The sequence below is a fragment of the Molossus molossus genome, unplaced genomic scaffold, assembly GCF_014108415.1.
Source record: "Molossus molossus isolate mMolMol1 unplaced genomic scaffold, mMolMol1.p scaffold_m16_p_17, whole genome shotgun sequence".
Classification (NCBI taxonomy): domain Eukaryota; kingdom Metazoa; phylum Chordata; class Mammalia; order Chiroptera; family Molossidae; genus Molossus; species Molossus molossus.
This window is the reverse complement of record NW_023425352.1, coordinates 63075615-63097448: the sequence shown is the minus strand read 5'-3', so window position 1 is coordinate 63097448 and position 21834 is coordinate 63075615. Positions and strand designations below refer to the sequence as shown.

The following is a 21834-nucleotide window of genomic DNA, read 5'->3' as shown; positions in this document are numbered from 1 at the left end:
GTACATAAATTCCTACATTACTCTATAAGAAAACATGATATATTCAAATGAATGAAACCATCTTTGTTCCATTTAAGTGTAAGTCAGAGATTTTAGCCTAGAGAACAAGGATCTTCACTTCTGAATGAAATTCAAAAATTAGGGCATCACATGAATTCATTTGACTGACATGTGAGCCTGCTATATTTAAAGGAACATACTCCATTCATAATAAGCAGAGTCACATTAAAGAAAAGATCCTCACTTCATATCATCCTGAGTTAGAAATTGGTCAGTATGCAGAAGATTATTTTCAGTGATTCGTAAACTGTTTTGAAACCTTTTTTTTTTTTTTACATAAGAGAATGAATATATGGTACTTAAAATATGGTAAAATTTAAGTAATAACTTTATAACTTCTGAATCTATACACATTTAAACTGTAAACAGATCTAACCTCTTATTATAGGAAACTAAGTGTTTTTTCTTAAACTTCAAAATACAGAAATTATTTTAGAAAATGTTTTAAAGATTTTAGTTAAAAATATTAACTAAATATTTTTATTTTAAAAAATGTATACTGAAGTTTACCAATCAGATTTTGCTTAAATATATTCTGCTATCCTAAAAACAATGTCGAATCACAAACAAGACATTTAACTGAGTTAATTTTATTTGTTCATATAAGATGAAACACAATTCCATGAAAGATTTCCCACACAATCTATAGCTCTCCCTGTGGTTTGCTAACATGTTTGTAAACGGCATTGCACCTGCTTATACACAAATATCTTTGATGCCTAGAGTATCAAATGCATCAGGGCATTGTCAGTGAAATAGCTGTATGACAAATTGCTCCAATGGATATAATGAGGTATGTTCCATGATTGAGAATCTGATATAGTAGCCAGATAGTTCTCAGATGAGAAATACCTTTTCATGATCAATGTACTTTCCAAACTTTGACCTGGCGTTTGGCCATCTGGATTATTAGTTGGATTTCTCACACAATTCAATGAGTACTTGTCTATTCCATCAACTGATCTTTTCACACTATGAGGGAAAGTTCAAACATCTGACCCTAAAAAATCTCAATTTTCCCCCATGCATGCATGACTGAGTAGGTTAAGTCATGAATTCAAAAACATTTTTTGATTAGTTTAATGTGAACAAAATGTTTTTCACAAATATTTCACAATTTTATGCATTCATGTGCTTTGAAATACATTAGTTTCATTTTTGTTTTGTTTTTTTTTTGTTTTTTTTTGTTCAGGTAGAGTGGGAGGGAGAAAGAGGAACAGAGAGAGAGAGAGAAAGAAACATCGACGCGAAAGGAACACATCGAGTGGCTGCCACCCGCACAACCGACCAGGGCCGGGGACAAACTGCAACTGAGGTACGTGCCCTTAGCGGGAACCGAACCCGGGTCTCTCAGGACCGCAGGCCGATGCTCTAACCGCTGAGCCAAACCGGCCAGGGCAGTTTCGTTTTTTAAAGCTACTACATTCCAGAGCAGTATTTGTTGAAATTTTCACTGTAGCAATTCCAGAAGCATCATTAAGAGTAACTCAGGAATGTAATTAATAAAAGTCCTTTTGCATTGAACAATGAATGGGTTATCAAAGAGATCAAGGAAGAAATTAAAAACTTTCTGGAAAACAATGAACTATAAGAGGCAGTGAAGGCAGTCCTGAAGAGGGAAATTCATAGGACTACAGGGCTACCTCAGGAAACAAGAAAAAATTTCTAATTGATTATCTAACCTCAAAACTTAAAGAACTAGAAAGCAAACAAAAAAGAAAAACCCAGAGCAAGTAGAAGGAAAGAAAGAGTAAAAATCAGAGCAGAAATAAATGACATAGAGACTAAAATAACAATTCAAAAGATCAATTAAACAAAGAGCTTCTTCTTTGAAAAGATAAAAAACAAGATTGATGGACCCTAGCTAGACTCACCAAGAAACAGAGAGAGAGAACCCAAACACACAAACAAAAAAAGGAGAGAAGTAACAACTGACACCACAAAAATACAAAGGATCGTTAACAAATACTATGAACAATTACACACCAAAGACTTAGACAATCTACGTGAAATGGACAAATTTCTAGAAACACATAGTCTCCCAAAACTGAACCGGGAAGAGATAGAAAACTTGAACACACCAATAACAACTAAGGGAACTGAAGAGGTAATCAAGAATCTCCCAGCAAACAGAAGCCCTGGCAGAGATGGCTTCATGGGAGAGATTCATTGAACACTTAAAGAACTAATACCCATTCTCCTCAAACTATTTCAAAAATTCAAGAAGAAGGAAGACTTCCAAAGTTGCTGTTTGAGGCCAGCATAATTCTAATTTCAAAACCAGATAAACACTACAAAGAAAGAAAACTACAGGCCAATATCCTTAATAAACATATATGCCAAAATCGTTAATAAAATATCAGCAGATCAGATTCAGCAATACATTAAAAAAATTATTAACCATGACCAACTGGGATTCATCCCAGGGATGCAAGGCTGGTACAATATGTGCAAATCCATAAATATAATATACCACATAAACAAAAGGAAAGATAAAAACCATATGATCATAGCAATAGACAAAGCATTTGACAAAATCCAGGACCCATTTCCAATAAAAATGCTCAGCAATGTGGAAATAGAGGGTCCATAACTCGACATAATAAAGGCCATATATGAAAGACCTACAGTCAACATCATACTCAATGGGCAAAAACTAAAAGCATTTTCCTTATGAACAGGAGAAGCCAGGGATGCCCACTTTTGCCACTCTTGTTTAACATAGTACTAGAAGTCTTAGGCACAGCAATTAGAAATGAACAAAAAGTAAAAGGAATTCAAATTGGAAAGGAGAAAGTAAAACTGTTATTATTTGCGATGACATGATGTTGTACATAGAACACCCTAAAGACTCCATCAAAAATCTACGAGATTTAATAAACAAATTTGGCAAGGTGGCAGGAATCAAAATTAACATCAAGAAATCGATGGCACTCTTAAACACCAATAATGAACTCACAAAAGAGAAACTGAAAAAACAATCCTATTTACCATTGTGGCAAAAAAAAAAATTTAAGATATCTAGGAATAAACCAAAGAAGTAAAGGACCTATTTGCAAAAAACTACAGGACATTGGAAGAAGAAATAGAGGAAGATATAAAAAAGTGGAAGCATATAACTCATTCATGGATTGGAAGAATTAACATCATTAAAATGTCCATGCTACCAAAAGCAATCTATATATTCAATGCAATCCGCATTAAAATACCAATGACATATTTCACAGAACTAGAACTAAAACTTCAAAAGTTTACATGGAACCAAAAAAGGCCCCAAATAGCCACAACAATCTAGAAAAAGAACAAAGTAGGAGGGATCACAATACTGGGTATCAGATTATACTACAAAGCCATTGTTTTTTTTTTTTTTTTTTTTATCCTCACCCGAGGACATTTTTCGATATTTTGTTCAGATAGAGTGAGAGGGAGAGAGAGAGAGAGAAACATCGATGTGAAAGCGACACATTGAGTGGTTGCCACCCACACGACCCAACCAGGGCTGGGGACAAACTGCAACCAAGGTACGTGCCCTTAGCGGGAACCGAACCCGGGTCTCTCCAGACCACAGGCCGATGCTCTAACCGCTGAGCCAAACCGGCCAGGGCTACAAAGCCATTGTAATCAAAACAGCCTGGTACTGGCACAAGAACAGGCATATAGATCAATGATACAGAACAGAGGACCCAGAAACTGACCCAAGATATTATTCTCAATTAATATTTGACAAAGGAGGCAAGAACATACAATGGAGTACACACAACCTCTTTAATAAATGGTGTTGGGAATATTGGACAGCTACATGCAATAAAATGAAACTAGACCACCAAATTACACCATACACAAGAATAAATTCAAAATGGATAAAATATTTAAATGTGACTCATGAATTCATAAAAATTCTAGAATAAAATGTAGGCAGCAAAATTTCAGACATCACACACAGTAGCATTTTCACTAATAGAACGCCTAACACAAGAGAAACAAATGAAAAAATGAATACATGGGACTACATCAAACTAAAACGTTTCTGTACAGCAAAAAAAACAACCATCAAAATGGAAAGGGAACTCCTATATGGGAGAACATAATTGCCAAGGATACGTCATATAAGGGGTTAATTTCCAAAATATATAGAGTACTCATACAACTCAACAAAATGAAGACAAAGAACCCAATTAAAAAATGGGCAGAGGACCAAAAAAGACACCTCTCCAAACAGGATATACAAATGGCCAGGAGACACATGAAAAAATGCTCACCGTCACTAATCATCAGAGAGATGCAAATTAAAATGACTATGAGGTATCACCCCACACCTGCCAGAATGGCCGCCCTCTACAAATCATCAAACAAGGGCTGGAGAGGGTGTGAAGAAAATGGGACTCCAGTACACTGCTGGTGGGAATGCAGACCGGTGCAACCACTATGGAAATCAATATGGTGTTTCCTCAAAAATTTAAAAATTGAACTGCCATTTGACCCAGTGATCCTACTTCTAGAAATATATCCTAAGAAGCCTGAAATACCAATCAGAAAGAATATATGTGCCCCTATGTTCATAGCAGCAATATTTACAATTGCTAAGATCTGGAAATAGCCCAAGTGTCCATTAATAGATGAGTGGATAAAAAAGTTGTGGGCCATATACACAATGGAACACTATGCAGCTGTAAGAAAGAAAGATCTCTATCCTTTGAGGCGACATGGAGGGACCTGGAGAGTATTATGTTAAGTGAAATAAGCCAATCAGACAAAAATAAATACCACATAATCTCACTTATGTGTGGACTATAATGAACAACAACAAAAAAAAACTCATGACCAAAATAGACTTGGGGACATAGAAAGGAACAGGGTTCAGACTCACAAACTTCAGAGGAGGGCGGTGAGGGGAGAGGAGGAAAGAGATAAGCCAAAAAATTTATAAGCATGTAGGTGTAACCAATGGAGACAGACAACAGTGCTGGGGGTGGGGAGTGGGATTGAGAGGGGGTGGTCTGCAGGGAAAAAGGAGAAACATCTGTAACAAAAATTAATTAAGTAATTTTAAAAAAATGGCAAAGAACAAAAAAAGAAAAGTTCTTTTGAATGCTGACACTTTTATGGACATTGTTTGGCGTGGCTTATTCAATAGGCTAATTATTCTTTTTTTGGTAATATTTTTTCTTTATTGATTTTAGAGAGAAATGAAGGGAGAGTGAGAAAGAAACAGAAACACTGTTGAGAGAGAACATTGACTGGCCACCTCCTGCATGCCCCACTCTGGGGATTGGGCCCACAACCTGGGTATGTGCCCTGACCAGAAATCGAACTAGTGACTTCTTGGTGCATGGGTAGACGCTCAACCACTGAGCCACACTAGCCAGTCAGGATAATTATTCTTTACAAATAGTAAATCAAGTCAGCAAAGTTTTTAGTTAAGTTTTTTTTATTGAAGCTGATATTCTCTCTCTAGTACTAAAGTTATGACTCTAGAGACCTTATAGACTCAGAGTGAAATAGAAAGGCTCACCCTAAAATGGAAGTAATTGAGCTAGTATAGATTTGGACTGTGAGTACAATGTGTGCACTTTGGCTGGAACTCAGCTTAAATATCTATTCCCCTGAGAGGTTGTCTCTAAATTTCCTAAGCCAATTTAATTTATTTATTTCTCTCACTCTCTCTCTTTTTCTTTCTCTTTCTTTATATTTTGCATATCACCTCAGTTATGTGTAGCTGTCTCTCTTTTTAGTATCAGAACCCTTACACATAAAGGGCTGTGAATGTTATATCTGCATCTTCAATATCTCATATATCTGACACATAGTGCATAGTGATTAAATAATAATAAGATTCTTGAAGCATATAATTTAGAATTGCCTCCTATAAATAGGAATTTGTATGAAGTATTCAGGTTTTGAGTCTGATCAATAATAGTGCACATAGATGTAAATACTGAGTAACAAAGACTTGGAAAAAAGGCATATGTGTTTTAGATGATCACCTTGTGACCCATGTTCCACCTCAAGGGAAAATGAAATTAACATTGTTCAAATCAAGAATGATGAATTTTGAGAATAAACGTGTTCTAGAACTCATTAAAATAGAACTGGCACTGATTATTTTCAGCATACCAAAATACTGACATGATTAAGCTTACAGAGACCGTGCCTACATTTCTGCTTCCCAGATGAACTTGTCCCTAGAGATGACCTAGAAATGCCTTATTACTGGAATAATGTCACCTGCAATGGAAAATATTTTACTTACATGAATTCTAAAATCTCAAATTAAATATGAAAATATTTGTTTTCAAAGCAAAAAATTTCTTTTTACATATTCAGTTAAAGCAACCTGTCGGGATAAATAGTGTCTAGACCTAGTGAGACTAGTGAAAACAGTTTACTTACTAATCCATTGAATATCACAAACAATTTGTCAGTAGTTGCCATTATCTATATGTATATGTACTCCCTTTAACTGTGCTGTTTTGCCCAGCTCTTTCCCTCCAAGGCAATCTTTACTGCTGGAGTTAAATATTCACCCAATGAGAACCTATTGCCTTTACAGCTATGGTTTGACTCCAACTTTTGCAAGATTTACTATGTCCTTAGTCTTAAGTTGCATGTAGATGATTTAAATAATATATATTTTTTTACCTACAAGTAACTAAATAATTTTAAATGTTTCTAAGGACCTCTTAATACATATATTGGTTCCTTAGCAAATTGTTATACTGTAAGGGACCGGTGTCACTGGAGATGCTCAGGAAAAGCCCAGGATCATGGTGACTGGTCGGTTACTTTTAACAGTGATAATTAACATTGAGGTAGCAGTTTCTGTTTACTATGACCATGACCACACCACTTGTGGGATCTGAATCTACCCTATCCCTGCCCACCACCCAGGAGGTATCTGCTACAGAGCAGATGAACTGAGGCCTCTATTCTCGAAGCCTGCGATCACCACAGTCCAGTGGAACAAATTTCTACATCCTCTATGCCTAGTACCTGTTATCCTGAAAGTGATTTCTGATACTTGGACTCCATGCTGCTAATCCCCACCATCACAAGGAAGTAAGGCTAGTGCCAACCACATGTCCTTCTCAACATACAATTTATACTCTACCGCACAACCACGACCATAATTTCCTGTGCTTCCTAGCCCACATGACTACAACCTCCTTTCCATGCCAACAACTTCTTTGAGTACTCCCTTGATGCCTACTCACTGATTCCATTGAGATAATCGCCCTCTCTTCACTTCTTGCCACATTACAGAATGCTGCATTTGAATATTGTCTGGATAGATGTGATGAAAGCCCCTAAGGGCAATGAAACACAGGAATTGAGTTGTCTGTCTGCTTTTTCTATAATTTAATACTGAGATAACAGAGCACTAGTACATAACATCACACAACAGGGAGATTCAATTCCAATATAAATATGCAATCTCTAATATCGAATTAACCCTAAAACTTCCAGCAATACGACTGCCAACTTGATATCTTCTCTCCATTATAACAAAGGCTTCCAGAACTCAACATTTATGAACCTAATCTAGGAAACATTTCTCATAAATTTGTTCCTTTCACAGTATTGTATTTCAGTAGGTAGATTCAGTTTTATCCAAATATTAAAACTATAAACCCTGCAGCCATCCTAAGAATCTCCTCTTTCTAACCTTCAACTTTAGTTTCTACCAAACACTTGTTGATGTCCTACTTTATATATATATTAACTTGTTCCTCTATCTTTCCTGGCATAGGTGTTAAAAAACGTGCAGTTTATATTTATTAATATTATTACTTGATTATCATCTGTAAGCTTATTAGACTGTAAGCCCCATTAAACCAGGGTTTTTTTTTCTGCTCATTTTTACATTTAATCTCTAGCATTTTGTCATTTTTTTCTTTGCTTACAGTGAATACTTGATAAACGTTTGCTGAATGAATGAGTGAATGAATAAATGAATACAAGTAAATTTATAAGTATTATCAGAGTAACCATATCATGTATGAAGCAAATATTTATATCCTTATTATGTAAGAGAAAAATATAAAGTTTAACAAAAGTCAATTAAGCAGAGAATTATGAATTTGGAATCAAATTTAGGTTGTTTTCATTTCACTAATTTTAACTCTCAAGGATCTTTCCATTTTAGCACCATGATGTATATCAACCCCATGGAATGCATTTTTTCTTCACTGCAATTAATTTCAACTCAGAAAAGTAGGACCCATTCTATGAATATAGAGAATAAGTCCCATGGAAGGCATTTTAAGGCTTTTGAAAACATGCCATTCATTGAAAATACTTTCAAAAGAAATATTTTAATCTTGTAAAATGAAAAGTTTATATAGTCCATACTTAAAGTTATGATTGACACCAAAATGTATCCAAAGTAATCGTCATGTAAAAGGAAAATGAATTAGAGCAGAAAATAACAAAAATGACATTTTTAAACAATCACAATTATTTTCTATCATTTATTAAATGTTTGTCATCTTATAAACATTATGCTAAGCAATTTATATATGCAGTAAAATAGGAACAATTATTATCCCTATTTTACAAATAAGAAAATTAAGAATTAGAACAAACAACCAAAGCCAGGAGCCAAACCACCTCTGTATGATTCCAAAGCTGCACTTAACACTAAATGGACTTCCCACTAAGTAGTTAAGTCTTTCCTTTAGAGCCATTACTTAATGAAAAATTGACAAAAACATTTTTACTACTCATAGCATCTGATAATGAAACATTTCAAATATAATCAGATGGGGAAGAAGAACATTATTTACATTTTCAAACTTTGCTTTTTCCAGCTATTTAAGAAGCAAATTGTTTAGTCTTACCCATGAATTCAATCCCCAAGTGGTCTGCTACACCGAAGTCAGCATGTAAGAAAGGGGAACAGAAAAAGGAAAAATGATTAGAAAAAAATTCCACACGGAAATCAATGTGTATAAGACTGCCTTTTTAAAGGAAAATAATGTGTCTCAATTTTAACCTGCATGTTTTTATTTGAAAGACAATTCACAGATTACCAACAATAAGGGGTGCATTGAACATGACTGATATTTCCCAGAAACCTGGAACTTTAGGTGGAATAATATTGCATCAGTTATCAAGTATGTGAAGTATAAAGCTAAGCCCTAAAAATAAATAAATACATATTCACACAAAAAATATCTGGTACTAAAGTTATTTTCAGAACTCATGGTATTGTATATAGAATGACTACTTGTTCAACATAAACTTTTCGGACCTCTGTGCTATGAATAAGCAAAGAACTTCTGCATGAACAGCCTTCACAGGTGCTCATCACCTTCACAAAAAAAAGCAATAATGAAGGAATTTTTTCTATCAGGTGTTATATGAGAAAATGGACTTCAGCAAGATTAAAAAATCTTACATTGGCCCCAAAGATGAGGCAGATCTAGGGCACAAAACCAGTTGATCTGACCCAAGTCTTATGACTGTTAAACTTGACCACTTCCTATAAAAAATGAATAAAGATGTGCCCATGTACATGACGACAGCCCACACTTTTACCTGCTAATGTCTATCTGTGATCAACAGAGTGATAAAGCAAGCTGAGCTATGCCCAGATATTCGACCTTAGAGGTCCGTTCATTGGAAAGGTGCTTCATTTAATCATTTAATTATTTACTCATTCACTTTTTAAATTTATTTTATTATTTAATGATTATTTCTGTTGCAGCAATATGTTTTTTAAATGAGAATAAATGGAGATTCCAAAATGGTGGGAGAGTGAATGGAAGCTACACAGACCATCTCCCAGGACCAAACTGAAATTACAAATAAATAAAAATGAATTGTCAAGAAAAAGAAACAGAAAAGCAGCTTGCAAGGACCATATAACCAGGGACACTGAATCAATCCTGGTAGGATTGCAGAGGCACTAGATGGCACCTGGGAGCCAACGAACAGCAGCGGTCTTAGCTGTGAGCAGCAACCTCAGGGTTAAAATCTGAAGCTGGCTCCACAGCTCAGAAGGTCAGGACAGAGTGCTAAATTAGCCACAGCCACTCAGCTTCTGCTCCAACAGAGGGAGGGTGGACTGGACTAGAACTGTGTGGGGACACTCATAATGTGAAGGGCACTCAGAGTTTTTGTTGAGTTGTGGCCACAAAAAACAGTGGCCATCCTACTCCTTCCCAGGGCCCTGGAGAGAGGTTGCAGTCCCTCCCTCAAAGATTCAACCCCACCCAGGTGGGCCAAAGAAATGCAAATTGAGGCTCATTATCAACCAGCATCTGCCCCACCCTTGGGAAATCCTCTTAGACTGAACACCTGAGGCAGTTATTCATTCAACTGAGAACCCAAGGCTCTGCAAGTAATCAAGACTAATAGCCTTCATGCAAAAAGCTAGAGGATAACTGAACCATTCCTGGGCTTGCAAATCTACCCAGGAAAGTAAGACTTGACAGTGCTGTTTAACATAGGTCCTCCCATGCTCATCCAAACCCAGTAGAGGAAGCCACAAACAACAGAACACCAACAACCAAAGGGAAAATTGGTAGGCTCCAGAACCCATTGAGATAGCCAAAATGGTGAAACAAAGAAACAAATCCCAACTGAAAGAACAAGACACATCTAAAAAAAAAAAAAAAATGAGATAAATGAAATGTAGTTAAGCAAGATATGAGGTAGAGTTCAGAGCCATGATCTTGAGGAAGCTCAACAGCATGAGCAAGGACCTCAACACCATGAGTAAAGATATAGAAGCATTGAAAACCAACCAAGTGAAAATGAAGAATGACATAGGAGATATAAAAAACACATTTGGAAGGATTAAAGAGCAGACTAGAAGAAGCTGAGGACTGGATCAGTGAATTAGAAGACAGGGTAGAAAAAATCAACTATTCAGAAAACCAAAAGGAAAAAACAATGAAAAAACAGGAAGACAGCTTAAGAGGACTATGGGACAACTGGAAACGTAATAATATTCACATCATAGGAGTCACAGAAGAAGAAGAAAATGAGCAAAGGTTAGAGAATATATTCAAAGAAATAGTGACAGAAAACTTCCCTAATTTGGTGAAGAAAAAAGGCATTCAAATTCAAAAAGCACAGAGAGCCCCAAGTAAGAAGAACCAAAAGAGGCCCACACCCAGACACATAGTAATTAAAATGCCAAAAATTAAAGACAAACAGACTCCTAAAGGCAGCAAGAGATAAGCAACAGGTTTCCTACAAAGGAAACCCCATAAGGCTCTCAGCTAACTTCTCAACAGAAACACTACAGGCCAGAAAGGAATGGCATGAAGTCATCAAGGTCATGAAAAACAAGGATCTGAATTCAAGACTACCCAGCAAGGCTGTCATTCAAAATAGAAAGTCCAATAAAGAACTTCCCAGACAAAAAGAGACTAAGGGAATACAATAGCACCAAACCAGCACTACAAGAAATGTTAAAAGAACTGATGTAATTAGTAGAAGAAATAGGAAGAAAAATATAATCACACTAAACAAAAATGGCAATAAATAAGTATATATCAATAATCACCTTAAATGTAAAAGGATTGAATGCTCGAATAAAAACATACAGAGTAGCTGATTAGATAAGAAAATATGACTCATTTATATCTTCTTTACAAGTGACCCACCTCACAACAAAAGATTCACATGAGTTGAAAGTAAAAGGATGGAATAAAATCTTCCAAGCAAATGAAAAGAAAAAAAGCTGGGGTAGCAATACTCATATCTGATAAAATACATCTCAAAACAAAGGCCATAAATAGAGAAAAAGAAGGCCACTACATAATATTGAAAGGATCTATTCAACAGGAAGATATAACCTTAGTAGACACATATGCCCTCAATATAGGAGCAACAAAATATATTAAAAATCTTCTAGAAGACTTCAAAGGAGAAACTGACAGCAATACAATCATAGCAGGGGACTACAACACCCTGCTGACATCACTGGATAGATCCTCTAGACAAAAAATTAACAAAGAAACAGAGACTCTAAATGAAGCACCAGACCAAATGGATTTAATAGATATCTACAGAGAATTACACCCCATAACTGCAGAATTCACATTCTTTTCAAGTGCACATGAAACATTCTCAAAGACAGACCACATGTCAGGACACAAAGTCTCTACAAGTTCAAGAAGATTAAAATCATATCAAGCATCTGCTCAGATCACAATGGCATGAAACTAGAAATCAATTGCAACAATAACATGCAAAGACATTTGAACACATGGAGGCTAAGTGGCATGTTAGTAAATAATAAATGGGTTACCAAGGAGATCAAGCAAAAAATTAGAAACTTACTGGAAACCAATGAAAATGAACACACAACAATGCAAAATCTGTGGGATGCAGTGAAAGCAGTTCTTAGAAGGAAGATCATAGCACTACAGGCCTACCTCAAGAAACAAGAAAAATTTCTAATAGACTATCTAACCTCACAACTGAAAGAACTAGAAAGCAAACCAAAAGAAAACCCCAGAGCAAGAAGAAGGAAGGAAATAATAAAGATCAGAGCAGAAATAAATGACATAGAGACCAAAAAACAATTGAGGATCAATGAAACAAAGAGCTGGTTTTTCTAACAGATAAACAAGATTGATAGACCCTTAGCTAGACTCACCAAAGAAACAAAGAAAGAGAACCCAAATAGGCAAAATCAGAAATGAAAACAGAGAAGTATCAACTGACACTACAGATATACAAAGGATCATTAACAAATACTATCCACAATTATATGGCAACAAATTAAACAATCTAAGCAAAATGGAAAATTTCTAGAATCACATAGTCTCCCAAAATTAGACCTGGAAGAGATAGAAAACTTGAACAGACCAATAACAACTAAGGAAATTTAAGATGTAGTCAAGACTCTTCCAGCAAACAAAGCCCAGGCTCGGTGGGCTTCACAAGGGAGTTTTACTGAACATTCAAAGATGAACTAACACCCATTCTCCTCAACCCATTTCAAAAAATTCAAGAAGAAGGAAGACTTCCAAACTTGTTTTCTGAGGACAGCATAATTCTATTTCCAAAACCAGAAAAACACACTACAATGAAAGAAAATTACAGACCAATATCTCTTATGAACATAGATGCCAAAATCCTGAACAAAATACCTGCAAATTGGATCCAGCAATACACCAAAAAAATTATTCACCATGACCAGGTGGGAGTCATTTCAGGGACGCAAGGCCGGTACAATATTCACAAATTAATAAATGTGATACACCACATAAACAAAATGAAGAATAAAAACCACATGATCATATCAGTAGATGCTGAAAAAGCATTTGACAAAATCCAGCACCCATTTCTGATAAAATCGTTCAGCAATCTGTGAATAGAGGGATCGTATTTTGATATGATAAAGGCCGTATATGAAAGACCTACATCCAGCATCATACTCAATGGGCAAAAACTAAAAGAATTTTCCTTAAGAACAGGAACAAGACAGGGATGCCCACTTTTGCCACTCTTATTTAACATAGTACTAGAAGTCTTCCACAAAAATCAGACAAAAAGAAAAAATAAAAGGGATCCAAATTGGAAAGGAGGAAGTGAAACTGTCATTATTTGCAGATGACATGATATTATACATAGAAAACATCAAAGATTTCATGAAAAATCTTAGACTTAATAAATAAATTTGGCAAAGTAGCAGGATACAAAATTAATGTCAAGAAGTCTTTGGCATTCTTATACACCAATGATGAACTCACAGAAAGAGAAACTAAAAAAAAAAAACTCATTTACCTTCACGGCAAAAAAATTAAGATACCTAGGAATAAATTAACCAAAGAAGTAAAGGACCTATTTGCAGAAAACTGCAGGTCATTGAAAAAATAAATAGAGGAAGATATAAAAAAGTGGACCACATACCTTGTTCATGAATTGGAAGAATTAACATCGTTAAAATGCCCACACACCCAAAGCAATCAATAGATTCAATGCAATCCCCGTCAAAATACCAATGACATATTTCACAGAACTAGAACAAATACTTCAACAGTTCATATAGAACCAAAAAAAACCCCAAATAGCCACGGCTATCTTGATAAAGAAGGACAAAGTTGGTGGGATGACAATACTAGATATCAGGTTATGCTACAAAGCTACTGTAATCAAATCAGCCTGGTACTGGCACAAGAATAGGCATATAGACCAGTGGGAAAGAACAGAGGACCTGGAAATTGACCAAAGAAATTATGCTCAATTAATATTTGACAAAGGTGGCAAGAGCATACAGTGGAGTAAAGACAGCCTGTTTAATAAATGGTGTTGGGAAAATTGGACAGCTACATGCAAAAAAATAAAACTAGACCATCAACTTACATCATACACAAGAATAAACTCAACAAATCATCAAACAATAAGTGTTGGTGAGAGTGAGGAGAAAAGGGGACTCTCGTGCACTGCTGTTGGGAATGCAGACTGGTGCAGCCACTATGGAAAACACTATGGTGTTACTTCAGAAAATTAAAAATTGAATTGTAATTTGGCCCAGTGATCCCACTTCTAGGAATATATCCTAAGAAGTCTGAAACACTAACCAGAAAGAATATATCTACCACATGTTCATAGCAGCACTATTTACAATAGCTAAGCTCTGGAAACAGTCCAAATGTCCATCAGTAGATGAATGGGTAAAAAAGCTGTGGTACATGTACATAATGGAGTACTATGTAGCTGTAAGAAAGAAAGATCTCTTATCCTTTGAGACAACATGGAGGGACCTGGAAAGTATTATTCTAAGTGAAACAAGCCAAGCAGAGAAAGACAAATACCACGTGATCTCACTTATTTGTGGAATATAATGAACATAACAGTCTGAGGAACAGGGTAGACCCAGAGACATGGAAGTAGGGTACAGAATGACAACCCTCAGAAGAGGAGTGGGGGGTGAGGGAAGAGATAAACCACAGAACTTGTATGCATGTGAACATAGACATCAGTTATGTGTACATGCATATATGTTCTGTGGTTGGGGAAGAGGTCAGGGGAATGGGAGGAGAGTGTCAATGGGGAAAAAAAGAGAAACATCTGTAACAAAAATAAATTAATAAAATGAGAATAAATTTAAAACAGGTATTGTAGCGTAGCCAGTTTGGCTCAGTGATTAGAGTGTTGGTCCATGGACCAGAGAGTCCTGGTTGGAGACCTGGCCCAGTTGGGGTCATGTGGGTGGCAGCCACTCAATGTATCTCTCTCATTGATGTTTCTCTTTCTCTTCCTCCTTCTCTCCCTCTCACTCTGTCAAACAAACAAATAGCCCCGGAAAGTTTGGCTCAGCGGTTGAGTGTCGGCCTGTGGACATGAGAGTCCCGGGTTCGATTCCCGCTAGGGGCACATAGCACACACACAAAAAAAAAACCCACAAAAAAACAAAGAACAGGTATTGCTACAATTGTATTTGTTTCCAAGACTGATTGATGAGATTCCTTTCATGAATTGTTTGTTTAGCAAAGAAGCTTTCCTTTTCAGGAAGTATGTATTTAGTTATCTCGAACAATTCAGTGCTTTTACTATTTGTAAATAATTCATTTTTTAATATAATTGTGGTAAAATATATATGACCTAAAATTGTCATTTTAAGCATGTTAAGTGTAAATTCAGGGTCATTAACTTCACAATTTGGACAAACATCGCCATTATATTTTCAAAATGTTTCCATAACCCCAAAGACAAAGTGAACCCACTAAGCAATAATTTTATATTTTCTACCCCCCCCCCCAGCCTCTGGTAACTTCTAATCTATTATTTTATGTCTCTATAAATATGTCAGTATTATTTTCATCGATTGGGACCTATTTTAATTGAGGATGTCTCATATAACAAAAGACTGTAACAAAGTTTTTAAAAAGTAGATGCATTCCTTTTTTTTATGGCTTTTTGACTGATTAATATATACTGATAGATATTTAGCACACTTTCATGAAAAGACAAGATTTTGTTCTTTTTTTTTTATCCTCACCTGAGGATATTTTTCCATTTTTTGTTCAGATAGAGTGGGAGGGAGGGAGAGAGAGAAAGGGAGAGAGAGAAACATCAACATGAAAGGGACACATCAACGGCTGCCACCCGCACTACCCATCCAGGGTTGAGGACAAACTGCAAGTGAGGTACATGCCCTTAGTGGGAACCGAACCCAGGTCTCTCCGGACTGCAGGCTAATGCTCTAGCTGCTGAGCCAAACCAGCCAGGGCAAGAGTTTGTTCTTAAGTAATTCAGAAACCAGCAAGAGCCTACAGAGAAAAGGCTCTGATACTTTTTTTTTTTTTTATCCTCACCCGAGAACATTTTTTGATATTTTATAAGCTAGAGTGGAAGGGAGAGAGAGAGAAACATCAACATGAAAGGAACACATCGAGGGGTTGCCACCCACACAACCCAACCAGGGCCGGGGACAAACTGCAACAGAAGTATGTGCCCTTAGCGGGAACCAAACCTGGGTTTCCAGACTGCAGGCCGAAGCTCTAACCACTAAGCAAAACCGGCCAGGGCGGCTCTGATAATTCTTAGTAGTGCTGTAGTGGAAAACCAGAAATATATATGGAGAGGCCAAAGCCCATAAACTTGCTCCTGGAGAAAGCTAATGTGCTATGTAAAAGAATGGAGATTGTAAAAAAGTTGGCAAGACTATGTTTGGCTTCATTCATTTTTTTTTTTTTTTAAGATATTTTTTAATTGGTTTTTAGAGAGAGAAGAAGGAAGAGAAAGAGAAATATCAACTGGCTGCCTTCTGCATGCCCCGTACCTTCTACCAAGCCCGGACCCGGGCATGTGCCCTGACTGGAAATCAGCTGCAACATTCAGTGCCCAGTACAATGCTCTAACAACTGAGCCAGGGCAGAAGCTACATTCTTAATTTTTTGAGGAGCCTCCATACTGTTTTCCATAGTGGCTGTACCAATTTACACTCCCACCATCATGAATGAGGGTTCCTTTTTCTCCACAACTTCTCCAACACTTGTTATTTACCTGTTCCCCGAGGCTAAGGTGACTAGATTCCATTCTTATGTAGGCCCCTTGGCTAAGGAACTAAATGACTCCATTTTTATCATCAATGGACCTTCCTCAGTATTTTTCCAATAATAGGTTAATTACCCCTGGAAGTAAAGAAATTTTGCCTAAGGTTATAGTTGCCCCAAGTGTTGGGAGGTATTTGCAGTTTCCAAGAATCAGGCAAATCATGAGCTTAGTGATTAATGCTAACTTTGACTTCTGTAATTGCTGTCACACCCACTATTGTACCATCCCCTGAGGAAGGGGGGCAAAAGGAGATGGGGCTTCTGTGTTTAAAAGAAGACCAGCAAAGAGAATCAGGGCTGAGGATTTGGGAAAGTTGTACACTGTCCGTCCCCCCCCCCACACACACACACACACACCGCCTGCCTGTGTAATAAGGCTGTGCATCTCTGGTTATCTCGCTGACATGTTACAACATTATTACTTGCCTTATTGATAATTTGATAATAGCCCTCCCAACCAGGTGTGAGGTAGTATCTGTTACAGTTTTGATTTGCATTTCCCTAATAGCTAGGGAAGTTGAGTATCTTTTCATATATCTGTTGGCCATTTATTTGTAAGTCTTCTTGGGATAGGTGTCTGTTCAGGTTTTCTGCCCATTTTTAATTAATTAATTAATTTTTATTTTTTAAATTTATCTTTATTGTTGAAAGTATTACAGATGTCCCTCCTTTTTCTCCACTTTGACTTCCTCCTCCCTACTCCCACTACCCTCCACCCCTCCACCCCCTGCCTTCACTGTCCTGTTCTCTGTGTCCATTGGTTGTGCATATATGCACATATGTTCTTTGGTTTATCTCTTCCTACCCCAACCCCCAACCCCGTCCCTTTTAGATTTGTCAGTCCGTTTCCTACTTCCAAGTCTCTGGATTATTTTGTTCATCATCTTATTTTGTTCATTATATTCCACAGATAAATGAGATCATGCAATACATGTCTGACGCTGATTGGTTTATTTCGCATAGCATGATACTCTTCAAGTCTCTCCATGTCGTCTCAAATGATAAGAGATCTTTCTTTCCTACAGCTCCATTGTGTATATGTAGCACAGTTTTTTTATCCATTTGTCTGTTGATGGACACTTGGGCTATTTCCAGATCTTAGCAATTATAAACAGTGCTGCCATAAACATAGGGGTACATATTGTTTCTGATCGATGTTTTAGGCTTCTTAGGATATATTCTTAGAAGTGGAATCACTGGGTCAAATGGCAGAATTTTTAATTTTTGGTTTTCCATAATGGCTGCGCCAGTCTGTATTCCCACCAGCAATGTACTGCAGTACTCCTTTCTCCACATCCTTGCCAGCACTTGTTGTTTGATAATTTGTTGATGGAAGCCATTCCTCTGCCCTTTTTAATATTGAATTGTTTGTTTAATGTTGAGTTGTATGAGTTTTTTATATATTTTGGATATTAACACCTTGTCAGAGATGTTGTTTGCAAATATAATTTATTTGATTGGTAGCCTCTTTGTTTTGTTGTCACTTTTTTTTTTTTTTTTTGCTTTTCAGAAGATTTTTAGTTCACTATAGTCTGACTGAATCCCGATTCTGAGAAGCACCTCCCTCCCCTGCCCCATGCCTTCCCAATGTTGCATTGTAATATATATTCCTGATTATCCTGGCCTGTAGTGGCATCTTCCTACAGTCATTTCAAACCTGTAACCTTTATATAAAGGGAAAATAAATACTGATGAAAGCAAAAAAAAAGTTGCCATTGAGGTCAAATTTATAAAATTACCAAGGTCCATAAGTTTAGTACCCATGTTTTCTTCTATGTAATTTATTGTTTCAGCTCTTATTTATTGTTTCATTCTTTTGTATGTAGCTTTCCAATTTTTCCAGTACCATTTATTGAAGAGGCTTTCTTTTCTTCTTTGTATGTTTTTACTCCTTTGTCAAAAATTATTTTCCCATACAAATGTGGGTTTATTTATGGATTCGCAACTCTGTTCCATTGGTCTGTGTGTCTGCTTTTCTGCCAATACCATGTAGTTTTGATTATTGTCACTTTGTAGTATAATTTAAAGTCAAGGAGTGTGATACCTTTAGCTTTGTTATTTTTTCTCAGCATTGCTTTGGCTAGTCTGGGTCTTTAGTGATTCCATACAAATCTGATAGTTAAATTTTTTTTTTTTTAATCCTCACTTGAGGACACTTTTGCATTCATCTTCAGATAGAGTGAGAAGGAGAGAGGGAGGAAGAGAGAGAGAGAAACATCAATGTGAGAGAGACATTAGCTGGCTACCACTCACACGACCCCAACCGGGGCTGGGGACAAACTGCAACAGAGGTATATGCCCTTAGCAGGAACCAATCCCAGGTCTCTCTGGACTGTGGGCCAATGCTCTAACCGCTGAGCCAAACCAGCCAAAGCTGACTTAAATTTTTTTAGTTTTTATTTATTGATTTGATAGGGAGAGTGCAACATTGATTTTTTTGTTGGTTTGTTTTACTTATTTATGCATTCATTGGCCCCAACCGTGGATCAAACCCACAACCTTGAGATATCAAGATGACACTCTAGCCAACTGAACTCCTTGGCCAGAGCCAAAATCTGATGATATTTTGTTCTATTTCTTTATAAAATAAAAGGAGGTGAAGGAAGGAATTAAGCAGAATATATATATAAACTTATAGACACAGACATCAGTGTGGTCCTAGCCAGAGGGAAAGGGGGTCAGGGGTAGGTGGAAGTAAGCAAAGGAGGGCAAAATGGGGACAGAAAGAGACTTTGCCTGGGGCAATGGGTGCATGATGCAGTGTGCAGACGATGTTTTACTGAGTTGTACACTTAAAACCTGTATGATTTTGTGAACCAGTGTTACCCTGATACATTCAATAAAAAAGAACTGAAGATATAAACAGATACTTGTATACCAATATCAACAGCAGCATTATTCATGATAATCAACAGACATGCCCATCAACTGATGAGTGAAGAAACAAAATGTGATATTATCCATATAATGCAATATTATTTGGCAATAAAAAGGTATGGCATACTGATATTTACTACATGTACAAACTTTGAAAACATTGTGCTAGGAGGTACACATAAAAGAAAACATGTGGTATAATTCCATTTATATGAAAGTTCATAGACGTAAATTTGTAGACACAAAAAGCAGATTAATGGTTGCCAGTGGGGTAAAGAAAGGGGAAATGGAGAAGGATTGCTCAGTGGGGACAGGGTTTCTTTTTGGGGTGATGAAAATGTTCTGGAATTAGATAACGGTGATGGTTGCATAACATTGTGAGTAAACCAAAAGCCCTGAATTCTATACTTTAAAATGGTTATAATGGTGAATTTTATGTTATATGAATTTTCGCCTCAATATAACATATTAACCTGAATATACAAAAATGCCATTGGGATTTTGATAGGGATTACATTAAATCTGTATATTGCTTTGGGTAATATGGCTATTTTAACTATTTTTATTCTTTCCATTCGTAAACATGAAATATCTTTCATTTCTTTGTGTGGTTTTCCATATCTTTTAATGCTTTATAGTTTTCAGTGTATAGACTTTTCATATACTTTAAGTTTATTCCTAGGTATTTATTATTTTTGTTGCAATTGTGAAATAATTGTTTTTCCATTTATTTTTCTGAAATTTTATGATTCTATATGAAATATACATTTTTAGACATTGATTTTGTGTCCAGTCACTTTTCATTCTCTCCACACCTGAGCTGCTCCACTGCGATGTGTAATAGGAAGAATGGAGAATCGAGCTCTGTACGATTGCACCAAGAAATGAGTGTCATGCTTGATAAATATAAGGGCAGTCTCAATATTTTAAACCACAAGGATTTCATGATCAGTAGAAAAGACAGAAATCAGAATTTGAAAATTATTCAAACACTGAAAGGTATATGTAGAATTCTTAAAGAAAATCTATCTCTGCTAACATAGCAGAAAAGTTACATCTAATTAATAGAGTAATAATTCAGAGAAGTACTGTCAAGCAAGGTGGCATTTATACTCCTGGATTTTATAGAGAAATTATTAATTTTTATAATGACATTTATGAAAACTGACACAGTGAAACATACAAATAAAAAGTTAGAACTTATTTAAAATCTCTTTTTCTGTCTCTCTCACATGCATACACACATACATTTTCATTATTTTATTAAAATGCTAAACACTGTAACCTTTATTGCAGATTTAAAGATATTAATAGACTTTCTTTCATATACATAAAAATCCAGGAAGAGCACAACAGAAAAGCAATTAATTTTGTCAACTGAGATATAGAACTTAAACAACAATATTTCTTATAACAATTAATTGCCTATTTCTTAAAGCAAACAGTTTTCCTGGGGATATTCAAGTGTGCATAAAAAAAATCAAAAGTAGTGTGGTTAGAATTAATCAATTAATGATTCATTTATTCATTCCTTACAAACCATATGCCAAGAACTGCCCAGATACTGGGTGGATGAGAAAGTACAGAACTTAAGCAAAAATATTTGATTTTCCTTATGGTACATAGAAGAGTGCATAATTTACTTCTCTTTCACAGTCTGATTAACCTTTATTTGTAAAAATTATAGTTTTAGGGAAATATTAACACTTTTGATTATATAATAATGGCTACCATTTACTGAGCACTTACTATGTGCCAGCAACAGTTTTAAGTGTTATTTTGCAGAAACTTATGAGAATAAGATTGTCATTTTTCTTATTTTATAGATGAGGAACAGAAACAGAGACTATTGAAATTTTTCCAACTTTGGGGAATG

At 36.1% G+C, this 21834-nt stretch overlaps 1 protein-coding gene across 3 annotated transcripts in view; it reads right to left on the bottom strand.

Moving 5' to 3' along the window:
* The window catches only part of NRG3 (neuregulin 3), a 1298130-nt gene that overhangs the window by 194379 nt on the left and 1081917 nt on the right, over positions 1–21834 (bottom strand). For 2 of the 3 annotated variants that reach the window (XM_036265093.1, XM_036265094.1), the window contains exon 4: positions 8898–8924. In XM_036265093.1, coding sequence (XP_036120986.1) covers positions 8898–8924 — 27 coding nt within the window. The remainder of the gene's footprint in view (positions 1–8897; positions 8925–21834) is intronic. The other variant, XM_036265095.1, reaches the window with a different exon arrangement.